The 23,312-nt window shown below is 42.2% G+C and overlaps 1 protein-coding gene across 5 annotated transcripts in view; it reads left to right on the top strand.

Annotated features, from left to right (window-relative positions):
• col6a3 (collagen, type VI, alpha 3) overlaps positions 1-23,312 on the top strand; it is a 97,959-nt gene that overhangs the window by 51,182 nt on the left and 23,465 nt on the right. For all 5 annotated transcript variants that reach the window (XM_036132662.1, XM_036132663.1, XM_036132660.1 and 2 more), the window contains 33 exons: positions 2,055-2,666; positions 4,999-5,622; positions 5,737-6,333; positions 7,726-8,325; positions 8,431-8,765; positions 8,850-8,928; positions 9,159-9,304; positions 9,394-9,486; positions 9,562-9,615; positions 9,703-9,774; positions 9,877-9,903; positions 9,983-10,027; positions 10,124-10,177; positions 10,266-10,328; positions 11,416-11,481; positions 11,566-11,619; positions 11,694-11,729; positions 11,816-11,878; positions 12,119-12,181; positions 12,256-12,318; positions 12,584-12,646; positions 13,990-14,040; positions 14,214-14,249; positions 14,347-14,409; positions 14,560-14,622; positions 15,902-15,934; positions 16,055-16,091; positions 16,190-16,201; positions 16,287-16,783; positions 16,870-16,972; positions 17,488-18,189; positions 18,274-18,364; positions 18,450-18,505. In XM_036132662.1, the coding sequence (XP_035988555.1) occupies positions 2,055-2,666; positions 4,999-5,622; positions 5,737-6,333; positions 7,726-8,325; positions 8,431-8,765; positions 8,850-8,928; positions 9,159-9,304; positions 9,394-9,486; positions 9,562-9,615; positions 9,703-9,774; positions 9,877-9,903; positions 9,983-10,027; positions 10,124-10,177; positions 10,266-10,328; positions 11,416-11,481; positions 11,566-11,619; positions 11,694-11,729; positions 11,816-11,878; positions 12,119-12,181; positions 12,256-12,318; positions 12,584-12,646; positions 13,990-14,040; positions 14,214-14,249; positions 14,347-14,409; positions 14,560-14,622; positions 15,902-15,934; positions 16,055-16,091; positions 16,190-16,201; positions 16,287-16,783; positions 16,870-16,972; positions 17,488-18,189; positions 18,274-18,364; positions 18,450-18,505 (5,553 nt within the window). The remainder of the gene's footprint in view (positions 1-2,054; positions 2,667-4,998; positions 5,623-5,736; positions 6,334-7,725; positions 8,326-8,430; positions 8,766-8,849; positions 8,929-9,158; positions 9,305-9,393; positions 9,487-9,561; positions 9,616-9,702; positions 9,775-9,876; positions 9,904-9,982; positions 10,028-10,123; positions 10,178-10,265; positions 10,329-11,415; positions 11,482-11,565; positions 11,620-11,693; positions 11,730-11,815; positions 11,879-12,118; positions 12,182-12,255; positions 12,319-12,583; positions 12,647-13,989; positions 14,041-14,213; positions 14,250-14,346; positions 14,410-14,559; positions 14,623-15,901; positions 15,935-16,054; positions 16,092-16,189; positions 16,202-16,286; positions 16,784-16,869; positions 16,973-17,487; positions 18,190-18,273; positions 18,365-18,449; positions 18,506-23,312) is intronic.

The following is a 23,312-nucleotide window of genomic DNA, read 5'->3' as shown; positions in this document are numbered from 1 at the left end:
TCATTACAAAAACAAAACATGAATACTTATCGCTGTCTTACCTCTACTTATAAATGAAGTCCATGCGCCGCTCTTTCTGAACAAAAATATCATCATTTCCCGGTAAAAGTTCTCTTTATCTTCTTCAGATTTAAAAGTGTCTCAGTCTCAGTGGAGCTCACTGCCAGGGAGGAAAGCCTTCCTTCATCAGTCCTGTTCCAGCTGGATGTTTAGAGTCTTTTTAGTGCTTTACTTGTTTAGCATAACTCGCTAATAAAACATCCATAACTTGCTGTCACTCTACAGTTTTAGGATCAGGAGCAGTGCTCCTTGAGCGCCCCCTGCCTAGAGGCCAAGGAACTGCAGGCCTCACCAACAACCAGCTCTCTGCTGGTTATGATCGCCCAGCAGCACGAAAACATGTTACCTGCACACAGTTTAATGAAAAAAACACAATTCATAATCCACATACATTAAATTGTGGAAAATCAGTTAATAACTGTTTGAACAATCGAATTTATGATCTAGAGACAGGAAGATGCATTCACAGAATGGAAGCCAGCGCAGTTAACATGGGATTGCGTAATCCCAGGGGAGGCCAAGCTCGCTGCGGCCACCAAGGATTTACATGAAAAATAGCAAAAAGTCTGCTATTTTAAAGAGAATATGATCAAAAATTAGGAAATTAGATAAAAAAATAACTTTTATTACACATGACTGAGTGAATCAAAATATATATTATATTATCATTATTATATATTTTCTTTTTTTCCATGATGACAAGTCAGGCCTGGCCTCACTTGCCTCCCCTGACTGCACGTCACTGAACCGCACAGCCTAAAAGGGGAAACTAACAAGGAGCGTGCACTGAATACCGAATGCTGTACTTTTATAAGTACCGAGCAAAGCCCGTACTACCGGGTACCGACAGGCGTAAAATCAAACGGTATTCAAATGCATCACTGTGACACTGAGGGATCGAAGAGTGGCAATTTTCCACTTGAACACAGCGAGGCACGCACAAGAACGTGATGACGTCACGAGCACGGATGACCAAAAGTGCTGCAGGTTACGCCGCTGCGATATTTGTGAGGGGAAGTGCGAAACCAGCGTCGGGAATACCTGTAATCTGAAAAAAAAAAAAAAAAAAATGAATACCTGTAATCTGAGGAAGCACCTGGTCACTGCTGCCAAGTTTGCAGATTTCTTGCTATATTTAGTGACTTTTCGGACCCACCCAAACTTTAATTATTTATTTATTTTCAAAAAAGCAACTTGCAAACATCTAGCGACTTTCTCCTGTTATTGGTGACTTCCCGTGAAAGTAACAATCGTCTCCCAGACAGACAGGCAGCCGCCTCGTCCTGAAACTCACCTGCAGTCAGAGCAAAGAGGAAAGCTGCTCTGTTCCCTCCTTGCAAATGTAGCCCGCCCTGATTTACAAAGCGGGATAAAATATCTTTTTATTTTTTTCTTCTCTGAAACTGTTGCACTAAAACAATTCCCTGTATTTTATTCGCACGCAGCTTCAATCCCATATTCACCTTGTTCACGTTGTTCCTCTGACAACTTTTGTTTTGGTAAAACTGTTTATTATTACATTGCCTTAGTTATTTTTCAGGCAATGTTTTAAAATTAATCAATTATTTTTGTAGATTCAAACAAGTTTATACATTGAGAAATAAATATGTTAATTAGGAAAAATATAAAGATTTTATTAGTAAACATTTATTACCACATAAATGTACAAAAGTACCAAAAATAGGTACTATTAAGTACCGGTAGCGATTTCTACCGGGCATCAGTACCGTGTCTGTTCAAATGTGAAAGGTACCCATTCCTAGGGTGCACACACACTGGCATTACGTGAGAGCGTCACAATAATTGGCATGTGGGAAAACCAATCGAAAAGGTGGTACCTCCGGAACTCGAAACCAAAAAAGGTTGTCCACTAGACCTAAGTGATGTCGTAATAAGCTCCAGAACATTGAAATCAGGTTTATTGCTCACTGAGTTGTTGAGATCCTTTTGATTATAAACTATAACAATGCCATTTTTTGTTTTCTCTCTTACAGCGGAGTCGCAAGGCCCTCGCAAAGACATTGTTTTCCTGGTTGATGGATCGGATGATGTTGGTCGAGAATTTGCTATCATCCAGGAGTTCATCCGCAGGGTTGTGGAGAGTCTCAACGTGGGTGAAAACAAGATTCGAATTGGCGTGGTCCAGTATGGTGATTCTGCCCAGGCTGACATGCATCTCAACTCATATACAACAAAAGAAGGCGTCCTGAATGGCATCAGGGAAATGAGACAGCTTGGAGGAAGACAGCGTAACCTTGGCCAAGCCTTGCAGTTCCTCAGTCAGAACGTTATGATACCAGCACGAGGTAGCAGGAAGCGAGAAGGTGTGCCACAGTTTGCCATCGTTGTGTCCAATAGACCCTCAACAGATGACGTCCGGCGGGAAGCCTTTTCCCTCAAACAATCAGGAGTCATTCCATTTAGCATTGGCACCAGAGAGATCAACCCCGAAGAGCTACGTTTGGTGTCATTTGTCTCAAAATACTCCTTCCCTGTTGATGATCTTCCTGGCTTGTACCAAGTCCAAGAAAGCCTCATCAACACACTAACAGAGTTATCAGATGAAGAAATTGCAAGATTGAGGCCTGAATTTCCAGATTTTGGAGGTAATTTGTCTTGGTCCCTATTTTCTGTAACTCTCTTTCTTGGTTCTTGACTTTTAATAGGTGTTCAATTGAATTCAATTTTATTTTTACAGCGCCAATTTATGAAACATGTCATCTCGAGGCACTTTACAAAGTCAAATCAATCATATTATACAGATTGGTCAGAAATTTCCTATATAAGGAAACCAGTTGATTGCTTCAAAGTCTCTCCAAGCAGCATTCACTCCTCCTGAAAGAGCGTAGAGCCACAGTGGACAGTCGTCTGCATTGTTGATGGCTTTGCAGCAATCCCTCATACTGAGCATGCATGAAGCGACAGTGGAGAGGAAAACTCCCCTTTAACAGGGAGGAGAACCTCCAGCAGAACCAGAACCAGGCTCAGTGTGAACGCTCATCTGCCTCCACCCACTGGGGCTTAGAGAAGACAGAGCAGAGACACAGAAAGCTCAGAAGCTCACATTGACCCAGGAGTACTTTCTATGGTAGATGGTAATAGTGGATGATCTGCCTCCCCTGATGATGTCACAGCTAACAGAACGCCAGACCAGGTGTACCTTCTATGAAGAGAAAAATGACAGAGAACAAAAAGTTAAAAGCTGAAATGACAACAAACAATGCAGATTGGAGAGCAGTAGGAGAACTCAGCAGAGAGAGAGAAATAGACCCTGATGTCCTCCAGCAGCCTAAGCCTATAGCAGCATAACTATAGAGGTAGCTCAGGGTAACATGAGCCACTCTGACTAGAAGCTTTGTCACAAAGGAAAGTTTTAAGATTAGTCTTAAAAGTAGACGGGGTGTCTGCCTCACGGACCAAAACTGGGAGTTGGTTCCACAGGAGAGGAGCCTGATAGCTAAAGGATCTGCCTCCCATTCTACTTTTAGAGACTCTAGGAACCACCAGCAGACCTGCAGTCTGAGAGCGAAGTGCTCTGTTAGGAACATACGGGGTAATCAGAGCTCTGATATATGATGGAGCTTGATTATTAAGGGCTTTATACGTTAGAAGGAGAATTTTAAATTCTATTCTTGATTTAACAGGAAGCCAATGAAGGGAAGCTAAAACAGGAGAAATATGATCCCTCTTGTTGATTTTCATCAGAACTCTTGCCGCAGCATTTTGGATCAGCTGAAGGCTTTGAACTGCATTTTGTGGACTTCCTGATAGTAAAGAATTACAATAGTCCAGCCTTGAAGTAACAAATGCATGGACTAGTTTTTCAGCATCACTCCTGGACAGAATGTTTCTAATTTAGGCGATATTCCTGAGGTGAAAAAAGGAAACTCTGGAAACCTGTTTAATATGGGATTTAAATGACATGTCTTGGTCAAAAATAACACCAAGATTTTTTACTTTATTACCAGAGGCCAAGTTAATGCCACCCAGATTAAGTGATTGATTAAGAACTTTATTTTTTGAGGACTCTGGTCCAAAGATTACAACTTCTGTCTTGTCAGAATTTAAGTGCAGGAAATTTAAAGTCATCCAGCTTTTGATGTCATCAAGTTGTTGTATAATTACAGCCTACTTAGCTGTTTACTAGGATCTGGAAGTCTCCTCACGAGATTCCCAAATCACCTGAGCTGACTACTTTCAGTGTTATCTAGAGCTAAACCACCTAAAGAATGATCATGCTTACTGACCCTTGATGTTCCCTTAAAATGAAAGCAACCTTCTACATTATGAATTTGTTATGTTGGTAGAACCTATACAGTAATTATATCTTAAGATAACCACCTTTGGTTTAGTGGTTTTTTTGTAGCCTAGCTAAGCAGCTAAAGGTGTGAAAGACTTTCCAGTTTGAACCTTCAGAGTTTAAAATATCTCTGCCAGAACCTCCAGAGCCAAAGACATTTTGTAATCTGATGTGTTTCCTTTCTCTCATCTGGAAACAGCAAGCTAATCCACAGTTACAACAGCTCAAGATTTTTAACAATAGGAACCATTTCACTGAACAGTTGTCTAAAAAGAGCACAGATAATAATTTGCAAAAATATATATTTCCATCTACTCCTACTTATGGTCTGGCTTAAAGCTGCTGTTTAGTGTTGGCAGTACATTTAAACATAGATCTTTAACTTGAGTCCTCCCAACTGTCAAAAAGTCAAAAGAAAACATAATTTTCCAATAAACTAAACTGACCAATAGTAAACACTAATGATTTCACTTCAGTTCTTTGTTCTGTAATGTTTTAAAGGCGTTGGCAATTCCTTATGATCTGCATAAGATTGGCACAGAATTGTGCTTTAACGTATCCTATCATTTCTGCTTTGTTTCCACCTCTAAGAAAGTGACCGTTGATCACAATATAATCCTGTGCTTCTATTTTAACAGTAGTCACGCCACCACCAGCAGTAGGACAAGATAGGAGGGATGTTGTGTTCCTCATCGATGGCTCTTCTGCAACACGTAGCGAGTTCCCATCCATTCGCCAAATGATAAGAAGAGTTGTGGACCAGCTGGATGTAGGACTCGACCGGGTCAGAGTTTCCGTGGTGCAGTACAGCGATGATCCAAAACCAGAATTCCTTCTGAATGAGTACTCCACTAAAGGCGAAGTTCAACAGGCTGTCTCAAAACTCGCGAGCATGGGTGGAAGTCGCCTCAACACGGGCCGTGCCCTTGAGTGGGTTTCCAGGAACATCTACCAGAGATCTGCAGGAAGCCGGGTGGAGGACGGCGTGCCTCAGTTCCTCATTCTGGTCACCGGCGGCAAGTCCTCAGATGATGTGTCAACACAAGCTGACCAGCTGAAGAGAAACCAGGTTGCACCTGTTGCCATTGGTTCAAGAAATGCAGATCGAGATGAACTTCGACAGATTTCCCTAAAGCCAGAGCTCGTGTACACCGTTGACAGCTTCCAACAACTTTCAAGAGTGGAACCGCAACTCATTAATTCAGTCAAAACAATATCCACCGCTGATATCATCCAGAGTTACGTTCCAGTGGTGGACGAAGGTAAGAAATGTGATTTTAAGAACTACTCCGGTAACATGGTGGAGTCAATTACTGGATATCTGCTAGAAAACATTTTTGTTTTGCTATAGCTATATTTGTGTCTCTATTTTGCAGGTGGTCTGGATATCGGGAAAAAGGATATCATCTTCCTCATTGATGGCTCAGACAGCACAGGTCCCAATGGAATCGCTCATATTCGAGACTTTATCATCAGTATTGTCCAAAAGCTCACTGTGCACCCTGATAAAGTCCGTGTTGCTATTGTCCAGTATTCAGACAGAAGCAAAACAGAGTTCTCACTCAAGACACATTACGACAAGCAATCTGTGGTGTCTGCTATCAAACGCCTCCGTCAGATAGGTGGACGTTCCTCAGAACTGGCCAAAGCCATTGATTACGTCTTAGATAACGAGCTGAAAACATCGGCCGGAGCGCGTCTGCAGGAGGCCTCCCAGCATCTTGTAGTTCTTTCAGGGAGACGATCCACCCAACCCGTTACTCTCTCTGGACCTCTGCTAAAGAACAAACGGGTGAACTGCATCGGTGTTGGGACTGGCAACGCTGACAGAGCTCAGCTAAGGGAAATTGCCACATCCCAAGAAGATGTTTTTACAGTAGCTACATTCCCCGACTTGCCGAGAGTAAAAGAAAATGTTATTTTAAGGCTGAGCGGGGTTGCAGGAGTCCCTTCACCCCCAGATGTTACTCCAAGTAAGTCATATAGATATCAACATTTTTACTTAATAAATGGACCTTATTGTAAAGGGGAAGTGTGATAAACTACCACTCATAAGTTTAGGATCACTTAGAAATCTCCTTATATTTTTATTAAAATAACATTAAATTGATCGTAAATACAGTCATTGTTAATTTAGACAGACATTGTCAATGTGGTAAGAAATGTGCATAAGAAATGCCACTCAAGCTAACCCAATATGTGGGAGGAACTTCAGGACGCATCGGGTGACATTTCTTCAGATTACCTCAACAAATTTAGAGCTTGAATGCCAAATGTCTGCAAGGCTGTAATTGCTGTAAATGGGTGATTCTTTGATCAAAGCAAAATTTGAAGGTAGAATTATTAGTCTTAAAAGTAGACGGGGTGTCTGCCTCACGGACCAAAACTGGGAGTTGGTTCCACAGGAGAGGAGCCTGATAGCTAAAGGATCTGCCTCCCATTCTACTTTTAGAGACTCTAGGAACCACCAGCAGACCTGCAGTCTGAGAGCGAAGTGCTCTGTTAGGAACATACGGGGTAATCAGAGCTCTGATATATGATGGAGCTTGATTATTAAGGGCTTTATACGTTAGAAGGAGAATTTTAAATTCTATTCTTGATTTAACAGGAAGCCAATGAAGGGAAGCTAAAACAGGAGAAATATGATCCCTCTGGTTGATTTTCAGAGTTTTTATCAGAACTCTTGCTGCAGCTCCCGTTTGAATCAGGCACGAGGTCAAGTGGGAGCCACTAGAACTGCCAGAGTCCTGGATAGATGTCAAAACGTTTTTAGAAAGAACTGAGCAAATGTCCGGTTGCCTCCAATTTAAGCTTGTTTGCTGAAACCCTTGAAATATGTTTAATATGGGATAACACCAATATTTTTCACTTTATTACCGGAGGCTGATTTAATTTCATCCAGATTAGGTGATTGATTAAGAAGTTTATTTTCTAAGGCCTCTGGTCCAAAGATGACAACTTCTGTTTTTCAAAAGAAGAAAAGCTTTACTATGTTTTGCTGATTAAATAACTTGTTATCTAGATACATTGCAATTTCTGAGCACATCTATTACCTTTTGTGGCCTTTCTAGTTCTGCGTGTATTCGATAGGGAGGCGTCAGCTAGCAATGCTAACCACAGCATAACATATATCATGTACCGAGGAAAATGAAACTCATAACATCATTAATTTTACCTTTGTTCTTGTCCCAACTGTAGCACAAGTGTTACATTATGAAAAATCTCTGCTGGGGTTCTAGGTTTGGAGTCCAGGCAGAAATTCAAAAGTCGTAGAGGCATTTTCCGTTTAGTTTTAACTTCTACCTGTTGTCTTCTTCAGTTCTGACATATTTTTTTTAACTTTAAATTCATTTTCCATCTTTTAGCGGATGATCAGCCTGAATCCAAAAAGGCCGATATAGTCTTCTTAATGGATGGATCCATCAATGTGGGCCAGGAAAACTTCAAGGAAGTCAGGGAATTCATCATGAATCTGATTGATTCGTTCTTCACGGAGAGAGACAACCTCCGAGTTTCCCTTGCTCAGTATGCTGCAGATGTGACCGATGCCTTTTACCTCAACACCTACAGCAACAGGGACGATGTTGTAGATGCTATTAGCAAGATACAATACAAAGGCGGACGTGCAGTCAGGACTGGTGATGCCATCCGCTATGTCCAAAACGTCCATTTTACCAAGGAGAGAGGGAGCAGGATAGATGAAGGCATTCCTCAGTTCCTCATGCTGATCACGGGAGGTCGCTCAGATGACGATGGGAAGACAGCAGCTCTGGCTCTGAAGAGCCGGGGAGTGAAAGTCTTTGCCATAGGAGTGGGAGACATTCAGGACGAGCTGGAGAACCTGGCGAGTCAATCTTCCACCACGGCACGAGCACAGGCCTACGTGGAGCTATCAGAGCTCAACGAATCAATCCTGGGGGCTCTGGACGACGAACTGAAGGGCAAGCCTTGTGTCGATTCCAAACGTAAGAGGTTATAATATCACTGTATCGTTGAGCTAGTAGACCTAAAATGTGTATTTTAGATTAGAATTGAAATGTTTTTAATAATATCTAAATGCTGTCTTACAGCCTGCAATGTTGAGGTGTTAGTTGGCTTTGACGTGTCTGGCCGGGACATCTTCAGCACTCAAACCAACCTTCAGACCAAGGTGAACGCGATCCTGCAAAGAATCTCCAAAATGGTTCCGATCAGTTGCTCTGCAGGGCAAAGCCCGTCTATCCAAGTAGGTATGCTTGGCTTGGACTCTGCCTCTGGGCCAGTCCAGCTGGACTTCAAGGACAACCCTGACGAGCTATTTGAGGCCTTCAGAGCCCTGCGCAGTCGGGGGCCCTTCCTTCTCAATGCTCAGACCATCTCTGCCTACAAGAACCGCTTCCAAGTCAGACAGCCTGACACCATCAAGGTTTGTTTCCCAAACAGTTGAAAACAGCTTGTGGAACAGTTGGAAAATCAGAAAGTGACTGTTGTTTCCATTTTCAACCTAAAGGTTATCATTCATCTGACCGACGGTCTTGATGCTCCATATGCTGAAGTAAAAAGACGAGTTGAAGAACTTCGTCAGTCAGGTACAAAGACCACACAGGCAGAAGAACTTGATTAAGCGTCTGTTAAATGAACAAGCCCCAGTGTTAAAGGAGCCTAATCTGCATGTGAACTTAGATTGCATGACAGCACACTCATGCAGCTTTAAAGCCTAAAAGCCTTTTGGATGAAGGGTGAAACGTATCTGCTAGATCCCTGCAGGGTCAGTTTCAGCTTTTTGTCATCAGAATATCTTTCTCTACTTCTAAAACAGGAGTGAAGAGCTTCATTCTGGTCGGGCTGGAGCGAGTGCAACGTTTTGAGGAGGCTTTGCTCTTGGAATTTGGTCGTGGCTTTAGGTACACAAGACCCCTAAGACTCAACGTCATGGACCTGGACTACGAACTTATGGAGGAACTGGTGGGTAAAGACAAAAGCTAACCAAGACCGTTCATGGAGGTCAACCCTTTGGAGAAACTGCCTGCCAAATACTTTCATTCTCTCTTTAGGACAACATTGCAGAGAGGGAATGCTGTGGAGTTCCATGCAAATGTACTGGAAACAGAGGAGACAGAGGGGCGGTTGGAATGCCAGGGCTTAAGGTAACATTTAACCCTAACCAAATATTTTTAAAGTCCTATTGGGAAGACTGACGTTTTCACTGATCTGTCCTTTAGGGTAGTCCAGGATTTCAAGGAAGCCCAGGACATCCTGGTGACGAGGGTGGACCAGTGAGTCTTAATGCCCTGTGCAGACATGCTGGATCGTTTACTCTGCTTTCTGTTTCTGCACTCAGCTTTTATTTCCTGTAATCACAGGGAGAGAGAGGTCCTCCTGGTGTTAATGGGACTCAGGGTTTTCAGGGATGTCCTGGACAGAGAGGTGTCAAGGTAAGATTTTATTTTAGCTCTTCACCTCATAGCTATTTAGGAACATGTTTTAATTTAAAGGACAGCAATAAAACAATTCAAACCCACATATGTTCTTCTTAGGGCTCTCGTGGGTTCTCAGGAGAAAAGGTGAGTGTATTTTTTGTGAAGTAATAATGTTCATGTCATGTAACATCTACAATTTTCTGAACAACTAGTACTTTTTCAGGGTGAATTAGGAGAAATCGGACTTGATGGCATCAATGGAGAAGAAGTAAGTCTGTCAAATATTATATATTAATTCTTTTTTGTCATGTTTTCAGTTCTCTATCTTGTGATTTAACTACGGTGGTGTCTCTAACATCAACAGGGGCAAAGTGGCATTGCTGGGCCTCCAGGAGACAGAGGAAACCCTGGTGCTAGAGTAAGCAGCTTTATGCTGATTTAGCATCATCTTACGATGCTTTTTTAAAAATCCAGGAAGAAACAAATGTATCTGTGTCTGTTATCAGGGTCCAAAAGGAGCCAAAGGAAAAGCCGGCGATGCTGGACAAAGAGGAATCAGAGGAGATCCTGTATGTATCAACTGTTCATATTCATTCTGAGGATTTAGTTCTCACCACTCATGGTAGAAATTCAACAGCAGCGTGGAACAGTTGTTGCAACATTAACTGACAACAACCAACGTCTAAAATAAAGCACTAGAGCAGCAGAAAGACAATAACATTGGCAGATGCAATGAGGTAGATGAATAAAGATGATAGATTAATACAGGAACCGCTGTAATAATGACTTTTTTAGTTTTCTGTACAGGAGAGACAAAGAAAAATAAGAGGCAGTTATCAGTGCAAAGAGCCCTAGAGAGGACAGGATGTCATTGGGTGAGACAGAGACACCTGGATAAAGGTCCAGAGCAGGGATCCTCAGTTCTGGTCTTGGAGGTCCGGTGTCCTGCAGCTTTTAGATGTCCCTGGTCCAAAACTGTAGCAGCAGCTTCTAACCACCAGGACAGAGATGGTGGCTCACTGGTTCTGACCTGGACTGCACTGCAAAAACTGAACTAAATATAAGTAAATTTTTCTTGAAATGAGTGTATTTATACTTTATTTGAGCAGGTAAATAAAAGAATCTGCCAATGGAATAAGTTTTTGCACTTAAAATTGGAAGAACTCATCTCCATCACCTTATTTCAAGTGCATTATATCTAATTATCTTATTTTAGGGGTCAAAATACTCATTCCATTGGCAGATAATCTTATTTTCCTGCTCAAATCAAGGACAAATGCACTAATTTCGAGAAAATATTACTTATTTTTAGTTCTGTTTTTGCAGTGTGGTTCTAGGAGGATGGACCTCCATGTGCTTAGAAACAGCAGCGCTCCACCTGCAGGTAGATCAGAGCAAGAACCAGAACTGACAGAGACACCTGGACAGGTGTCCAAACGTGTTCAGAAAGAGAGAAAGTCCGGTTGTCTCTGATTTAAGCCTGTTTGCTGAACGGGGGCAGAGCTGACTTTCCTCCTGCCAAGTTCTACTCAATAAATGCGTGAGCTTGAGTTTCCAGGGCTCCTGAAAACATGTGCTTTGTTATGTCAACCCAACAAGCTGCGCCTTACATGTCTTCACAGCTCAAACTGAGGTAATTGTGTCACTTTCCATCAGGGAACAAGGGGACGAGACAACAGCACCCCGGGACCTAAGGGAGACCCTGGTGATAGCGGACCGCCGGTACCGTCCTTTTTTCTGCCGTAGACAGAGAATAAAACCCACTGGCTTCGTTTTGTGACTGGGCTGTCTGTTTTCACATGACAGGGATATCCTGGTGTTGATGGATCCAAAGGAAGTCCTGGAGAACTTGGCAGAGCGGTAAGCAACACTTTCAGCACTAAGAATGTTTCCAGACTTCCTGTAAATCAAAACTGAATTTTCTCCTTTTTTAGGGACTTGATGGTAGAAGAGGCCAACCAGGACAACCTGTAAGTCCCTTTCTGTGGCGTTAGGTGTCAGTATGTGTGTAACCGCCACTCTCACAGTGACGTAATGTTTTGGTGCTTCACTGAAGGGACTTCCAGGGAAGCCGGGAGACCGAGGCCTGAGAGGACAGCCTGGTATCGCAGGTTCCAGAGTGAGTTCTGTCACTTTATTCCCATTAGATTCTAGAGCAGATAAATAACTGCGATGCACGCGCCAAAAGATCTCCTGGCTCTGAGGAATCTTACATTTCTTGGCAGTTGCAGCTGCTTGACAAACTGTTTTCATTGGATTCCAACAAGGAGATTTTTTTAACTGTGACGGACTTTATTTGTTAGGCTTTGGTTGATAACGTGACAGAAAGATAAATAAGTCCTGCTCTGTCCTTTTCAAGGGTCCAGCTGGACCGATTGGTACACAAGGACCCAAAGGGGAGGATGGGAACCCTGGACCAAGAGTAAGGGAACCAGCTTCTGTGTCTAAGCTAGCAATCTGATCCCAGATCTGACGTCATGATGTCTCGTTGTTCAGGGTCCCGGAGGTAACCCAGGTCCAGCCGGAGAAAAGGGAAGAAGAGGACCTCTGGGACGCAAGGTAGAGAACCGGACCGGATCTGATGGCCGTCGAGTTTCATTTCTAAACGCTCTTTGATCAGATAGACTCTCTCACCTGATTGGACACACATGGAGAGTCTGTCTGAGCAAACAGGAACGGGCTCCAGGTACATGAGCTCGACCGAACCTGGAGAACCGCACCTGAGAACCCAAACTGGGTTCACTTATGGTTCAATGCTTTCACTATTTCCCCCAAAACTGTTCCTGCCTTTCCCTCATTGTTCCACCTTGTTCTCTGTTTGTAGGGAGAACCAGGAGATCCAGGAGCTGCCGGTGTTCCTGGACCCATCGGCCCCCACGGAGAGCCTGTGAGAACAGAATCCTTTTCATAGATCCACTTTTAAACCCCCGTCTTCACATATTTAATAAGAATAACACACTTTTAGTCATACTGAAAGCCAATTTTCCAAATGCTTTAAATGTTTTAGCGAATCCGTCATCTTCCCTAGGCTTAAAACTGAATTTAGTGAAACTGCTTGTTCCTGTTTTTCCTCAGTTACCAAGAAGTAAACTCTTAACCCTCAAACAACACATTTGTCCCAAGGCCAAAAAAATGTCCACTTCCTAGAAACATCTGAAAAATATTAGATTTTAATAAAAAAGGTCACTTTAAATATGTTTTTTCTTTTTAATAAATCAACTAATTACATTTGTGTATTTAACTGTTTAAATATCAGTAATATATTTTATTTCCATTTTACTCTACAGTTACACTATAGATAGTAAAATAACTTTTATGGTCAGCCATTGGCAGCAGTTATGATTCACATTTTTTCTGTAATGTTAGAATGAAACAAACATATTTTAAGACAAAAGAATATCAGCTTCCCACAAACAGCTATAAAAAATACAGATTAATATTTTTCCCCCTTAAACTCGTTAATCTTTTCAAAGTACTTCATCCTGAAATGTTTATGTAAAATGTTTATATTGCGACCAAGAGGAATATTTTAATGAAGGTCTATAAGTTTACATGAGTCTACTGCAGGAACTGACAGAAAGCTGCTGGAAAACAGGGAGAAGCTGAGATTTTGATGCATGCTTTGAACGGGAAAGATGTGGCGCCCTAACCTGGCCAAACTTATATTTCACATGAAACATAAAGGATTTTTTTATTAATTTAAAATTAAATGAAAGGTATGGTTTCTTTTTATATTGTTATCATCTGGTAAATTTAAGTCATATGTGTTTAAGGTGCCACAGTGCCAGTTTTAAAGTTAAATATTATTTATTTTCTTTACCATACACGCCCTGATGAGTTTTCCTCTGTTTCCTGCAGCTGCCTCTACAGGCTGGATAGTCAGTTACTGAGAGGCTGATTCAGGTCGTTTCCTCTGGCCGTGACGAGCTGCTCGCTCTCGTTCACCTGCTGCTTTGTTGCGTCTGCGCTGTAATCAATGCTTTAGTGAGAAAACACGACTAACTTCAGTATTTAGAGCTTCCTGACCTCAGAAGACGTTACGCATCTAAACTAAACACCTGTGCAGTCGCTGGTGTAATTCCAGCCTGTCGCCACAGGGGGCAGACGTCTGCAGAGATCCAGGAACTTACTCTATGCTCCTTTAACGCAAAGCTGAAATTGCTTGAAAGTGAAAAAGTCACCAAATATGGCGATATTTCTCTCTGGTCACAGTCTTTCTGTCCTGTTTAGGGTCAAGATGGCAGAGATGGAGCTGGTCCAAAGGGAGAAAAAGGAAGAAAGGCAAGTGATCCTTTAGGGTCCAACTTATTGGATAAAGTTCAGCAACGATGGTTCTGATTCACTCTAATGGTCAATTTGTGTATAAATTTATTTGATATGTTTAATATTGGGCTACACACTGCTTCATGAAGACATTAACACAATGATTGCCTACCATGTGCTCTTCTTTGAAGGGTGATGAGGGTTTCCCAGGATTCGCTGGACCCAAGGTAGAGCAACACGTATCTAACCTGAGGTTAAGTTTTCATGTGAAAGCTCTGGTGATGCTGATTGTTTGCATCGTCTGCTTGTCTTTCGTGGTTTTAGGGAGCAGCTGGAGACCCTGGCACCAAAGGTGGACCTGGACCCAGAGGAAACCGAGGACAAAGAGTGAGTTCATACACATCAGAGTCATGTTTTATAATATGGAACATCTATATGAGGGCAAATATCTTCTCTGTAGCATGGCCACATCTTTGCAGCAGTACTTCAGACTAAATCACCTGCATGCATCCTGATTTCAATGTCGACTCTTTCCAGGGAGTATCAGGGGATATTGGAGCACCTGGACAGAAGGGAGAAGTTGGTTATTCTGGACCTGATGTAAGCTTTTTAAACCGCTAAACGTCATTCACATTCTGTACGGCTGCCCAATGTGTGCAATATTAATCATCCCAATGTCATTTTTTACAATATCTCAATATCAGGAGACGGACTGGATGTAATATGTTTTAGGGAATTAAATTTGATGCACACAGTTGATGTATATTTTTAGAGGCTGTGATGTTAGAACTAAGACAGAAAGAGAGAGAAAAGTCTTAATCAACATTGGCATTGCAATATTCAGCAATACTGACAATTATGTATTTAAAAGAAATCATTAATCCCATATTTATACGTTACCACAAACAGTACACACACATATTCAACATGTTAAACACCAGCTTTATGTCACAAACTGCATTATTATTACATTTAAACAAGATTTAAGGAAGTAAAACATGAAATGCTTTTACTGGGATTGCCTGCTTGTATAAAGCGGTTGGATTAGGCAAAACGACATAAAATCTAGAGATAAAGGTGGAAAATCCTGAACTGGAGAGCAGCGCTGACACAACTCACTGATAGGAGAGAATAATAATAATAATAATAATAAAGGTAAAATTGGTCCAATGCACAGACTTTGGAGCGTTTTGATCAGATCAATGCATCTTTTTCTCTGCTTTTATGCACCAGCCTGGTGAGAAGTGCTCCATGCAGCAATCTAAACCAAACCTCTAGATTTATTCATTTTGTCAAGGAATAAATGCAATAAATTTCCACCACAAGTGATACTAAAATTACCAGTAAGATTTTTTAGATTTTTCTTGTTTTTATATATATATTTTTTATCAGCTTGGAAAATATGTTTTTCCACATGAATTTCTTTAAATATCACCATCAAATAGAAGAAAATGCATCACTCCTATATTGTGCAAAAGATTTATATTTTTCTTTGTTTAAATACTTGAAATAGAAACAAAATGTCGGTTCTTTAAAAATTACAACAAATTTCCAATAGTTTATATTTATTAAACTTTACCCATTGTCTCTTTTCAAAGGTTATATTTATTTATTTATTGTATATTAATTAGCATTGCAGCAAATGCACCAGAATTAGCCAAAAGGCTATTTTTCATCCTTTAAAACCGTCCAGTATAAATACAGTGACTCTACATGAGCGGTAATGGGCTGATTGTCTGTTAGGACTGTAATTGTTGCAGAACTCTGAACTAAAGGGAAATAAAAACGATCACCAAAGCGATGGATTTGATGCTGCTGCTCTGCTGCAGACATGGCTGCTCATCCTTTGGTGATTCTGACGCTCTTTTTTCTCCGACAGGGCGCCAAAGGACCCAGAGGACCAGGTGTTGTGGTGTGTGCTCATTTCCTCAGATTCCATTAAAAACAGATTAAACTTGTGTTTTAAAAACAGATTAAACTTGTATTTCTGCGTGTATCTAGTCTCCTAACTGTTTATTCTTCATACTTTCAGCAATGTGACCTGGTCAAGAAGATCAGAGATAACTGCCGTAAGTTTCTAAGACATGTTTTTCATCTTCAGATGTATTTTTGTTCATGTGGAGCTCAAACGATTTCTGACAGCGTTTTCCTTTCTTTTGATTTCCAGCCTGCTGTTTCGGTACGTATGAAAGAATTGATGATTTAGTTTTTTAATGGCGTCCGTCACTATGAAGCAAAGCTGACCGTGTCATGGCGGCTCTCAGGTAAGCAGGAGTGTCCGCTCTACCCCACCGAGCTGGCCTTCGCCCTGGACATCTCCACGGCTGTCGACCCTCAAGTCTTCAACAAAATGCGGGACACGGTTGCCCTCCTGGTCAGGAACATCACCATCGCTGAGAGCAACTGTCCCAGAGGCGCTCGTGTTGCTCTCACCTTGTACCACAACGAGGTCATCACCGAGGTGCGGTTCGCCGACGCCATGAAGAAGCGCTCCCTGGTGGATCGCATCGAGGGACTGCAGAAACCGAGAACTCAGAGCAGGGATGCCAGTTTGGAGGGAGCCATGAGCTTCGTGGCCCAGAGCACCTTCAAGAGAGTCCGCAGTGGCTTCCTGATGAGGAAGGTCGCCGTCTTCTTCGTTGGTCATCGGGTGAAGCAGACACAGAAGCTGACTAACGCCGCTCTTCGCCTTCACAACGCTGGCATTTCTACGTTGTTGTTGGTGAACAGAGAGAACCGAGAACTGAGCCGGGCGGTGCAGGTACGAGCCGACCAGAGGAACGTTTGCTCTGATGATCCACGTTCTCTGTCATTAAACACGTTTTATCCATTGTCCATGTAAAACAGGTCAACAACACGGCGTTGGCCCAGGTGATCGTTCTCCCTGACTCTGGAAGCTCACAGTACAACTCAGTCTTCCAGAAGATCCTGAGCTGCCACGTCTGCTTCGGTAAGACGACTTAATTACTTTTACTCAGCTTCACAAGGATTCACCTCAAACTAGGAAGAAAAATAAATGCCTGCTGCATTTTGTCTGGAAAAAAGCCTTCAGACAGAAATTATAGGAGAGAAAATCATCAGATTCTAATTATTTACATTCACAGAGAATTTCCTTCTTCAGAAACTCAGGATGTAATCGTTTCTCAGAGCATTTGTTCCTTTCAGAGCATTTTTAAAGTTGGAAAGAAATCTCTAAATGACAGAGCATTCTTCATCAGACGTCTTTTCTTACCTCTGAGGTAGATTTTGTGAGATTAAAGCAAAGTTTCTACATAAATTCGACAGATGTGCATGTGGATGATGCCTTCAGACTCAACATGTCACTTTCTGCTTGTTTCTGTAGAATTAAAGGTTTTCTGGTGCTTTCTAGAGGTTTTCAGTTCTGGGAAATAAATGGGAAGATTTAAAGCTTATAAACATGTAACCATATCCTTTGTATTAAGAAGAATATTCTTTGTTTTGCAGATTTCTGCTCTCCAGAGCAGATTTGTGACTACATTCCGCCGTCAGCGGGCAGAGATCGGCGGTCGTTGACGTCTGACGTGGACGTGGACATGGCCTTCGTCATCGACAGCTCTGAGTCCACCTACCCGTCCGTCTTCATGGAGATTAAACGATACATAGCTCACATCGTAGAGGCTCTCCATGTGTCCTCAGATCCAACGGCGTCCGTCCACCACGCCAGAGTGTCTGTCATACAGCAAGCCCCGTACGAGTTCATCCACAACCAAACCGGCTCTCCCATCCGCGTGGACATCGGCCTGACGGAGCACGCCTCGGCTCAGGACATCATCAGAGCTTTGCTGGAGAAGACGGAGCAGCTGGAGGGCGGCCGGGCCCTGGGGCCGGCCATCGAGTCGACGGTGGAGCAGGTGTTTGGGAAGGCGCCGCTGCAGCGGGACAGGAAGGTGATGGTGCTCTTTGTGACCGGCGGCGTGGAGAAGGAGGAGGAGCAGCTGGTCCGCGCCGCCAGCGAGGCCAAATGCAGAGGCTACTTCCTGGTGGTTTTTGGCGTGGGTCCGTCGGTGGGACCCAGGGACGCCGGCGTCTTGTCCCGCATGGCCAGCCAACCGTCAGACGTCTTCTTCAAGCGCCTGGAACTTGTTTCTGACTTCTATGACAAACACATCCAGACGTTTGGGCAGCTGTTTGCAAAGTACATCAGCTGTAAGTTCAGCGATGACTGAATGATTCACAGCCAGTTCACTTCTGCTCCACCAGCATCATTCTCACAACGTTTCTGCTTTTCAGTTGAAAACCAGCATGAAGACTCTAAGAACTGCCGGTGGACGCAGAGTGACCAGCCGCTGAAAAGCCCACTCCCACAGTCTCACCATCAGGAGTCAGTCCTGCTAGCTGTGCCGTCCATTCTTAATGTCTCCATAATAAATGTGCTTTCATTCATTTTTTGTCTCTATATTCACCAGAAAACACCAGAAAAGTCATGAAGGTCACCAAGCAGTTCATGAAAAAAAGCACAACGGTAAGACGGACAAAAAAACTTCACAGCTAAACGAAGTGAACCTGAAAACTTTTTAGTTTTTATAACTCAGTAACTTTCAATCGTTTTTCATCGGTTGTTCCTCTGGTGTTCAGACAACTTAGATCAGCTCTAATCTAACATCTAGAAAACTAAAAGTGGGAAAATCTGGACAGGATTACCTCACAATATTTACAGATTATTTCAGTGCTGATCGTTGCTACTTTTATTTTGTTAATATATATAAATAAAGTTATTTATTCGGCCTCTAAACTCGACCCAGTTTAGATCCTCATGTTGAGTCCAAAGCTCTGATCTCAGGCGGTGCGCAGGTAGAAAAACCACAACGTTTTCCTGTTGTGCATGATTGTGAATTTATTTGTCGGCTCTCCTTTAGAAACTCAATAGATGAGTTGAAAAAAAGTTTTAATGTAACAAAGATATTTTTCAGAATCAGGATTTTTATCTTTCTGTCTAGGGAACAAACAACATTTTCCTTTTTCTCTAAAAACTATTAAATTCCTCCCTATTGTTAGTGGTGACTGAAACACTGGGATGGATTCCTGAAACGTTTCTATTTTCCAACCACGACACAAACAAACCAGAATATCTCAACAATTCACTGCAGAAAACCCCAAAAATCTGCATGAAGAAGCAAAAAGTCTCTCTTTGCTCTGATGCAGCTTCCAGACATTTAAACAAAGTATTATGCATGCAGAGAAAAAGCTGCAGAGATTTATGTAAAAAGCAAAAAGCATTTCATGCACAAAGACCAGAACTATTTGGGACAATGATGAATAAATGTCGCCTCCTTAGTAACGCTGAAAGGAAGTCAAATGATCTGCTGGTTCAGGTCTGAACAATCTGCCTGATGCTTTCTCTGATCTGCAAACCGTAGCAGTACTAACAGATGTGTCTAGATATTTAAATGCAGTCATCACGAGTTTAACAATCATACGACCAACAACTGGCTGCACAGGTTTGACTTTATTGTGCAATATTTGATGATATATGCCTCAGCAGGCTGCATATCAAATCCTGCAGGTGGGTCAGAAAGTTTAACAGGGAGGAGAACCTCCAGCAGAACCAGAACCAGGCTCAGTGTGAACGCTCATCTGCCTCCACCCACTGGGGCTTAGAGAAGACAGAGCAGAGACACAGAAAGCTCAGAAGCTCACATTGACCCAGGAGTACTTTCTATGTTAGAGAAGACAGAGCAGAGACACAGAAAGCACAGAAGCTCACATTGACCCAGGAGTACTTTCTATGTTAGAGAAGACAGAGCAGAGACACAGAAAGCACAGAAGCTCACATTGACCCAGGAGTACTTTCTATGTTAGAGAAGACAGAGCAGAGACACAGAAAGCTCAGAAGCTCACATTGACCCAGGAGTACTTTCTGTATTAGAGAAGACAGAGCAGAGACACAGAAAGCACAGAAGCTCACATTGACCCAGGAGTACTTTCTATGTTAGAGAAGACAGAGCAGAGACACAGAAAGCTCAGAAGCTCACATTGACCCAGGAGTACTTTCTATGTTAGAGAAGACAGAGCAGAGACACAGAAAGCACAGAAGCTCACATTGACCCAGGAGTACTTTCTATGTTAGAGAAGACAGAGCAGAGACACAGAAAGCACAGAAGCTCACATTGACCCAGGAGTACTTTCTATGTTAGATGGTAATAGAGGATGATCTGCCTCCCCTGATGATGTCACAGCTAACAGAACCCCAGACCAGGTGTACCTTCTATGAAGAGAAAAATGACAGAGAACAAAAAGTTAAAAGCTGAAATAACAACAAACAATGCAGAAATAGAACAGGGTGTAGAAGCTCTCGAATAAAGACAGGTGAACACCAACCCATACCTTTTGTCATTCTCAAATCTGAGGTAAGAACACGCACCATATGCTTGGCTGCTAGCATCTGAGAAGTGATGTAGTTCTGTTTTAACAATCTTTCCAAATCCTTGGGGATGATAACATCTTTGGATCAATAACCCCTTCACATCCTGAAGGCTGAACTTCCACTTCTCCCACCGTTCAAGTAAGTCTTCAGGCAAAGGGTCATCCCATCCAATACTTCTGCGGTACAGATCTTGTAAAATGCATTTCCCATTCACAATGAATGGTGCAAGAAATCCCAGCGGATCGTATAAAGATGCTATTACTTAGTTAAAGTTTTCCGTCGCTGCGACGGATTTCCGTCATTTGGAAAATGAGCGCAAAAAGTTCCGTCTAGACTTTTTATGCAAGTTATTAAACTTAAGCTGCTTTAATCCAATGAAACCTGGCAGAGCCAGGACATTAGCCAATCAGAAAGATAGTAGGGCGGGTCTTTGTGAAGCGCACATCTGCCAATCTGAGTTTTATCGGTGTTTCATCATTTTAACTTTTGGGAGAGCATTTTAAGTGGCCTCATATGCATGAATGAAAGTAGCAGTGGTCAAAGTTTTCTTTGGATTTATGCAAACCAGCAGGTCATAAAGTTCACTGGAATGAACAGCTGACAACAACTTCATCGGTAAGTGTGTCTGTTGCTGCTCCTGCAGTTAATTAATGAATTATTTCCACCTGTGGCCATGTCACCTGTCAGCGTTTATTCCCTCGCTGCCAGTAACTCAGCTGATAAACCAAACAGGGATCTCTTCATGATTCGCTATTACGTTTTATTTAAAACTCAAAGAGTTACGCGCTAGCTCAGGCTAATTTAACATGATGGGCTTTTTCTTTTCTTTCTTTTTTTTAAGAACGGTCAGAATGTGAAACAGTGTCCCGCATTTCAATGGGTCTGATTTAGAAAAAGTAAAAAAATTCCTCCTGCGCTTTTCTGTAACAAAGAAAAGCGCAGGAGCAGCTGCCCACCAGGACACTTGTTAAATAAAATCATAAGGATTTTGATGCATGCAGATTATTAAGGAAACTACGTCAGTAAATAAAAAAATAAACTGCAGCTACAACATACACTGGAGAACAGGTTCTAACTGGGTGAGGCCAGAGAAAGGCGATCCTCAGAAAACTTTTATGAAGTTATTTTTTATTTTTAAACAGAGTGGAGCGCGATGTGAAGTGACACTGTAGAACCAAGTCGCACTAGAATCAGCTGAGAAAGCCTCCTGTGGTTCTATGAACTAATTTTATTCAACCCAAAATCACCTGCCAGAGAGACAACCTACAGCAGCCAAGATTACCTACAGCAATATTTAACTTTATGCAAAGTTTAATAACATTTTTCTTATTAAAGTGTTCGTCTTAAAAAGCAAGTAATGTTTTTTTTCTGATAAACTTTGAGCAATTTTATTAAACTTTTCAAAAATGTTACATCCCATCCATCCATGGATTTTCTATACCCGCTTTTTGGTACAGGTGTGACGTCAAGCCCTACCTGATGGGGAAACAGGGTAATGGAGGGGGCAGGTGGCTCTTCATAGGCAGGGACACAGATTACATCCTGGACAGATCGCCAGTCACAGGGCTAAAATATAACCATTTTGTAATAATAATAGGAAAAACAGACTGATTATTGTAATGTGCGATCTGTGTTAAATTGAATTATATGACGTCATCATAGTGTTGGTTATGTGTCCTGCATTGTCCATGGCTGTGGTCGGCCTTGTATGATCATAGGATAAATATATCCTGAATGTGACAGGGAGCCAGTGGAGTTAATGTTCAGGTGTGAAGTAGATGATGTAATAATGAAGCTGCTGTCTTTGTACTAGCTGCAGTTTATATAGGTTTATGGAGGTTTTCTGGAGGACAGGGAGTGAAGGGAGCTGAAATTGTAAAGTGAAGAGGTGAGTGGACTGTGGACAAGTTCAGTAAAAGTGTGATGGAAGAACTTGATGGTGCAGAGACGAAAGTTAACCAGATGATGATGTGGAAAGTGAAGCAGAGGATGGAGAGGCTGTCCAGGATGGAGCCAAGGCTCTGAAGCTGAAACATGGGACAGAGACAGGAATGGTATAACTACCAGATTTTGTTAAAGTTGGCTTTGCACAATAAGCAAGTGAGGGAACTGATGTGGCATGATGTCCACGGCCCAGGGATATATATGCTGACTTAAAAATTTTTTTAATCAAACTGACAATTTTTACTTTAACCCATGAAATAGATGTTGAGCTAGTAGACCCTGATGTCCTCCAGCAGCCTAAGCCTATAGCAGCATAACTATAGAGGTAGCTCAGGGTAACATGAGCCACTCTGACTAGAAGCTTTGTCACAAAGGAAAGTTTTAAGATTAGTCTTAAAAGTAGACGGGGTGTCTGCCTCACGGACCAAAACTGGGAGTTGGTTCCACAGGAGAGGAGCCTGATAGCTAAAGGATCTGCCTCCCATTCTACTTTTAGAGACTCTAGGAACCACCAGCAGACCTGCAGTCTGAGAGCGAAGTGCTCTGTTAGGAACATACGGGGTAATCAGAGCTCTGATATATGATGGAGCTTGATTATTAAGGGCTTTATACGTTAGAAGAAGAATTTTAAATTCTATTCTTGATTTAACAGGAAGCCAATGAAGGGAAGCTAAAACAGGAGAAATATGATCCCTCTGGTTGATTTTCAGAGTTTTTATCAGAACTCTTGCTGCAGCTCGCGTTTGAATCAGGCTCAAGGTCAAGTGGGAGCCACTAGAACTGACAGAGTCCTGGATAGATGTCGAAACGTTTTCAGAAAGAACTGAGCAAATGTCCGGTTGCCTCCAATTTAAGCTTGTTTGCTGAAACCCTTGAAATCTGTTTAATATGGGATAACACCAATGTTTTTCACTTTATTACCAGAGGCCGATTTAATTTCATCCAGATTAGGTGATTGATT

This window comes from Fundulus heteroclitus, unplaced genomic scaffold, assembly GCF_011125445.2.
Source record: "Fundulus heteroclitus isolate FHET01 unplaced genomic scaffold, MU-UCD_Fhet_4.1 scaffold_53, whole genome shotgun sequence".
NCBI lineage: Eukaryota > Metazoa > Chordata > Actinopteri > Cyprinodontiformes > Fundulidae > Fundulus > Fundulus heteroclitus.
The sequence above is the reverse complement of the archived record's forward strand: the minus strand, read 5'-3'. Positions and strand labels throughout refer to the sequence as shown.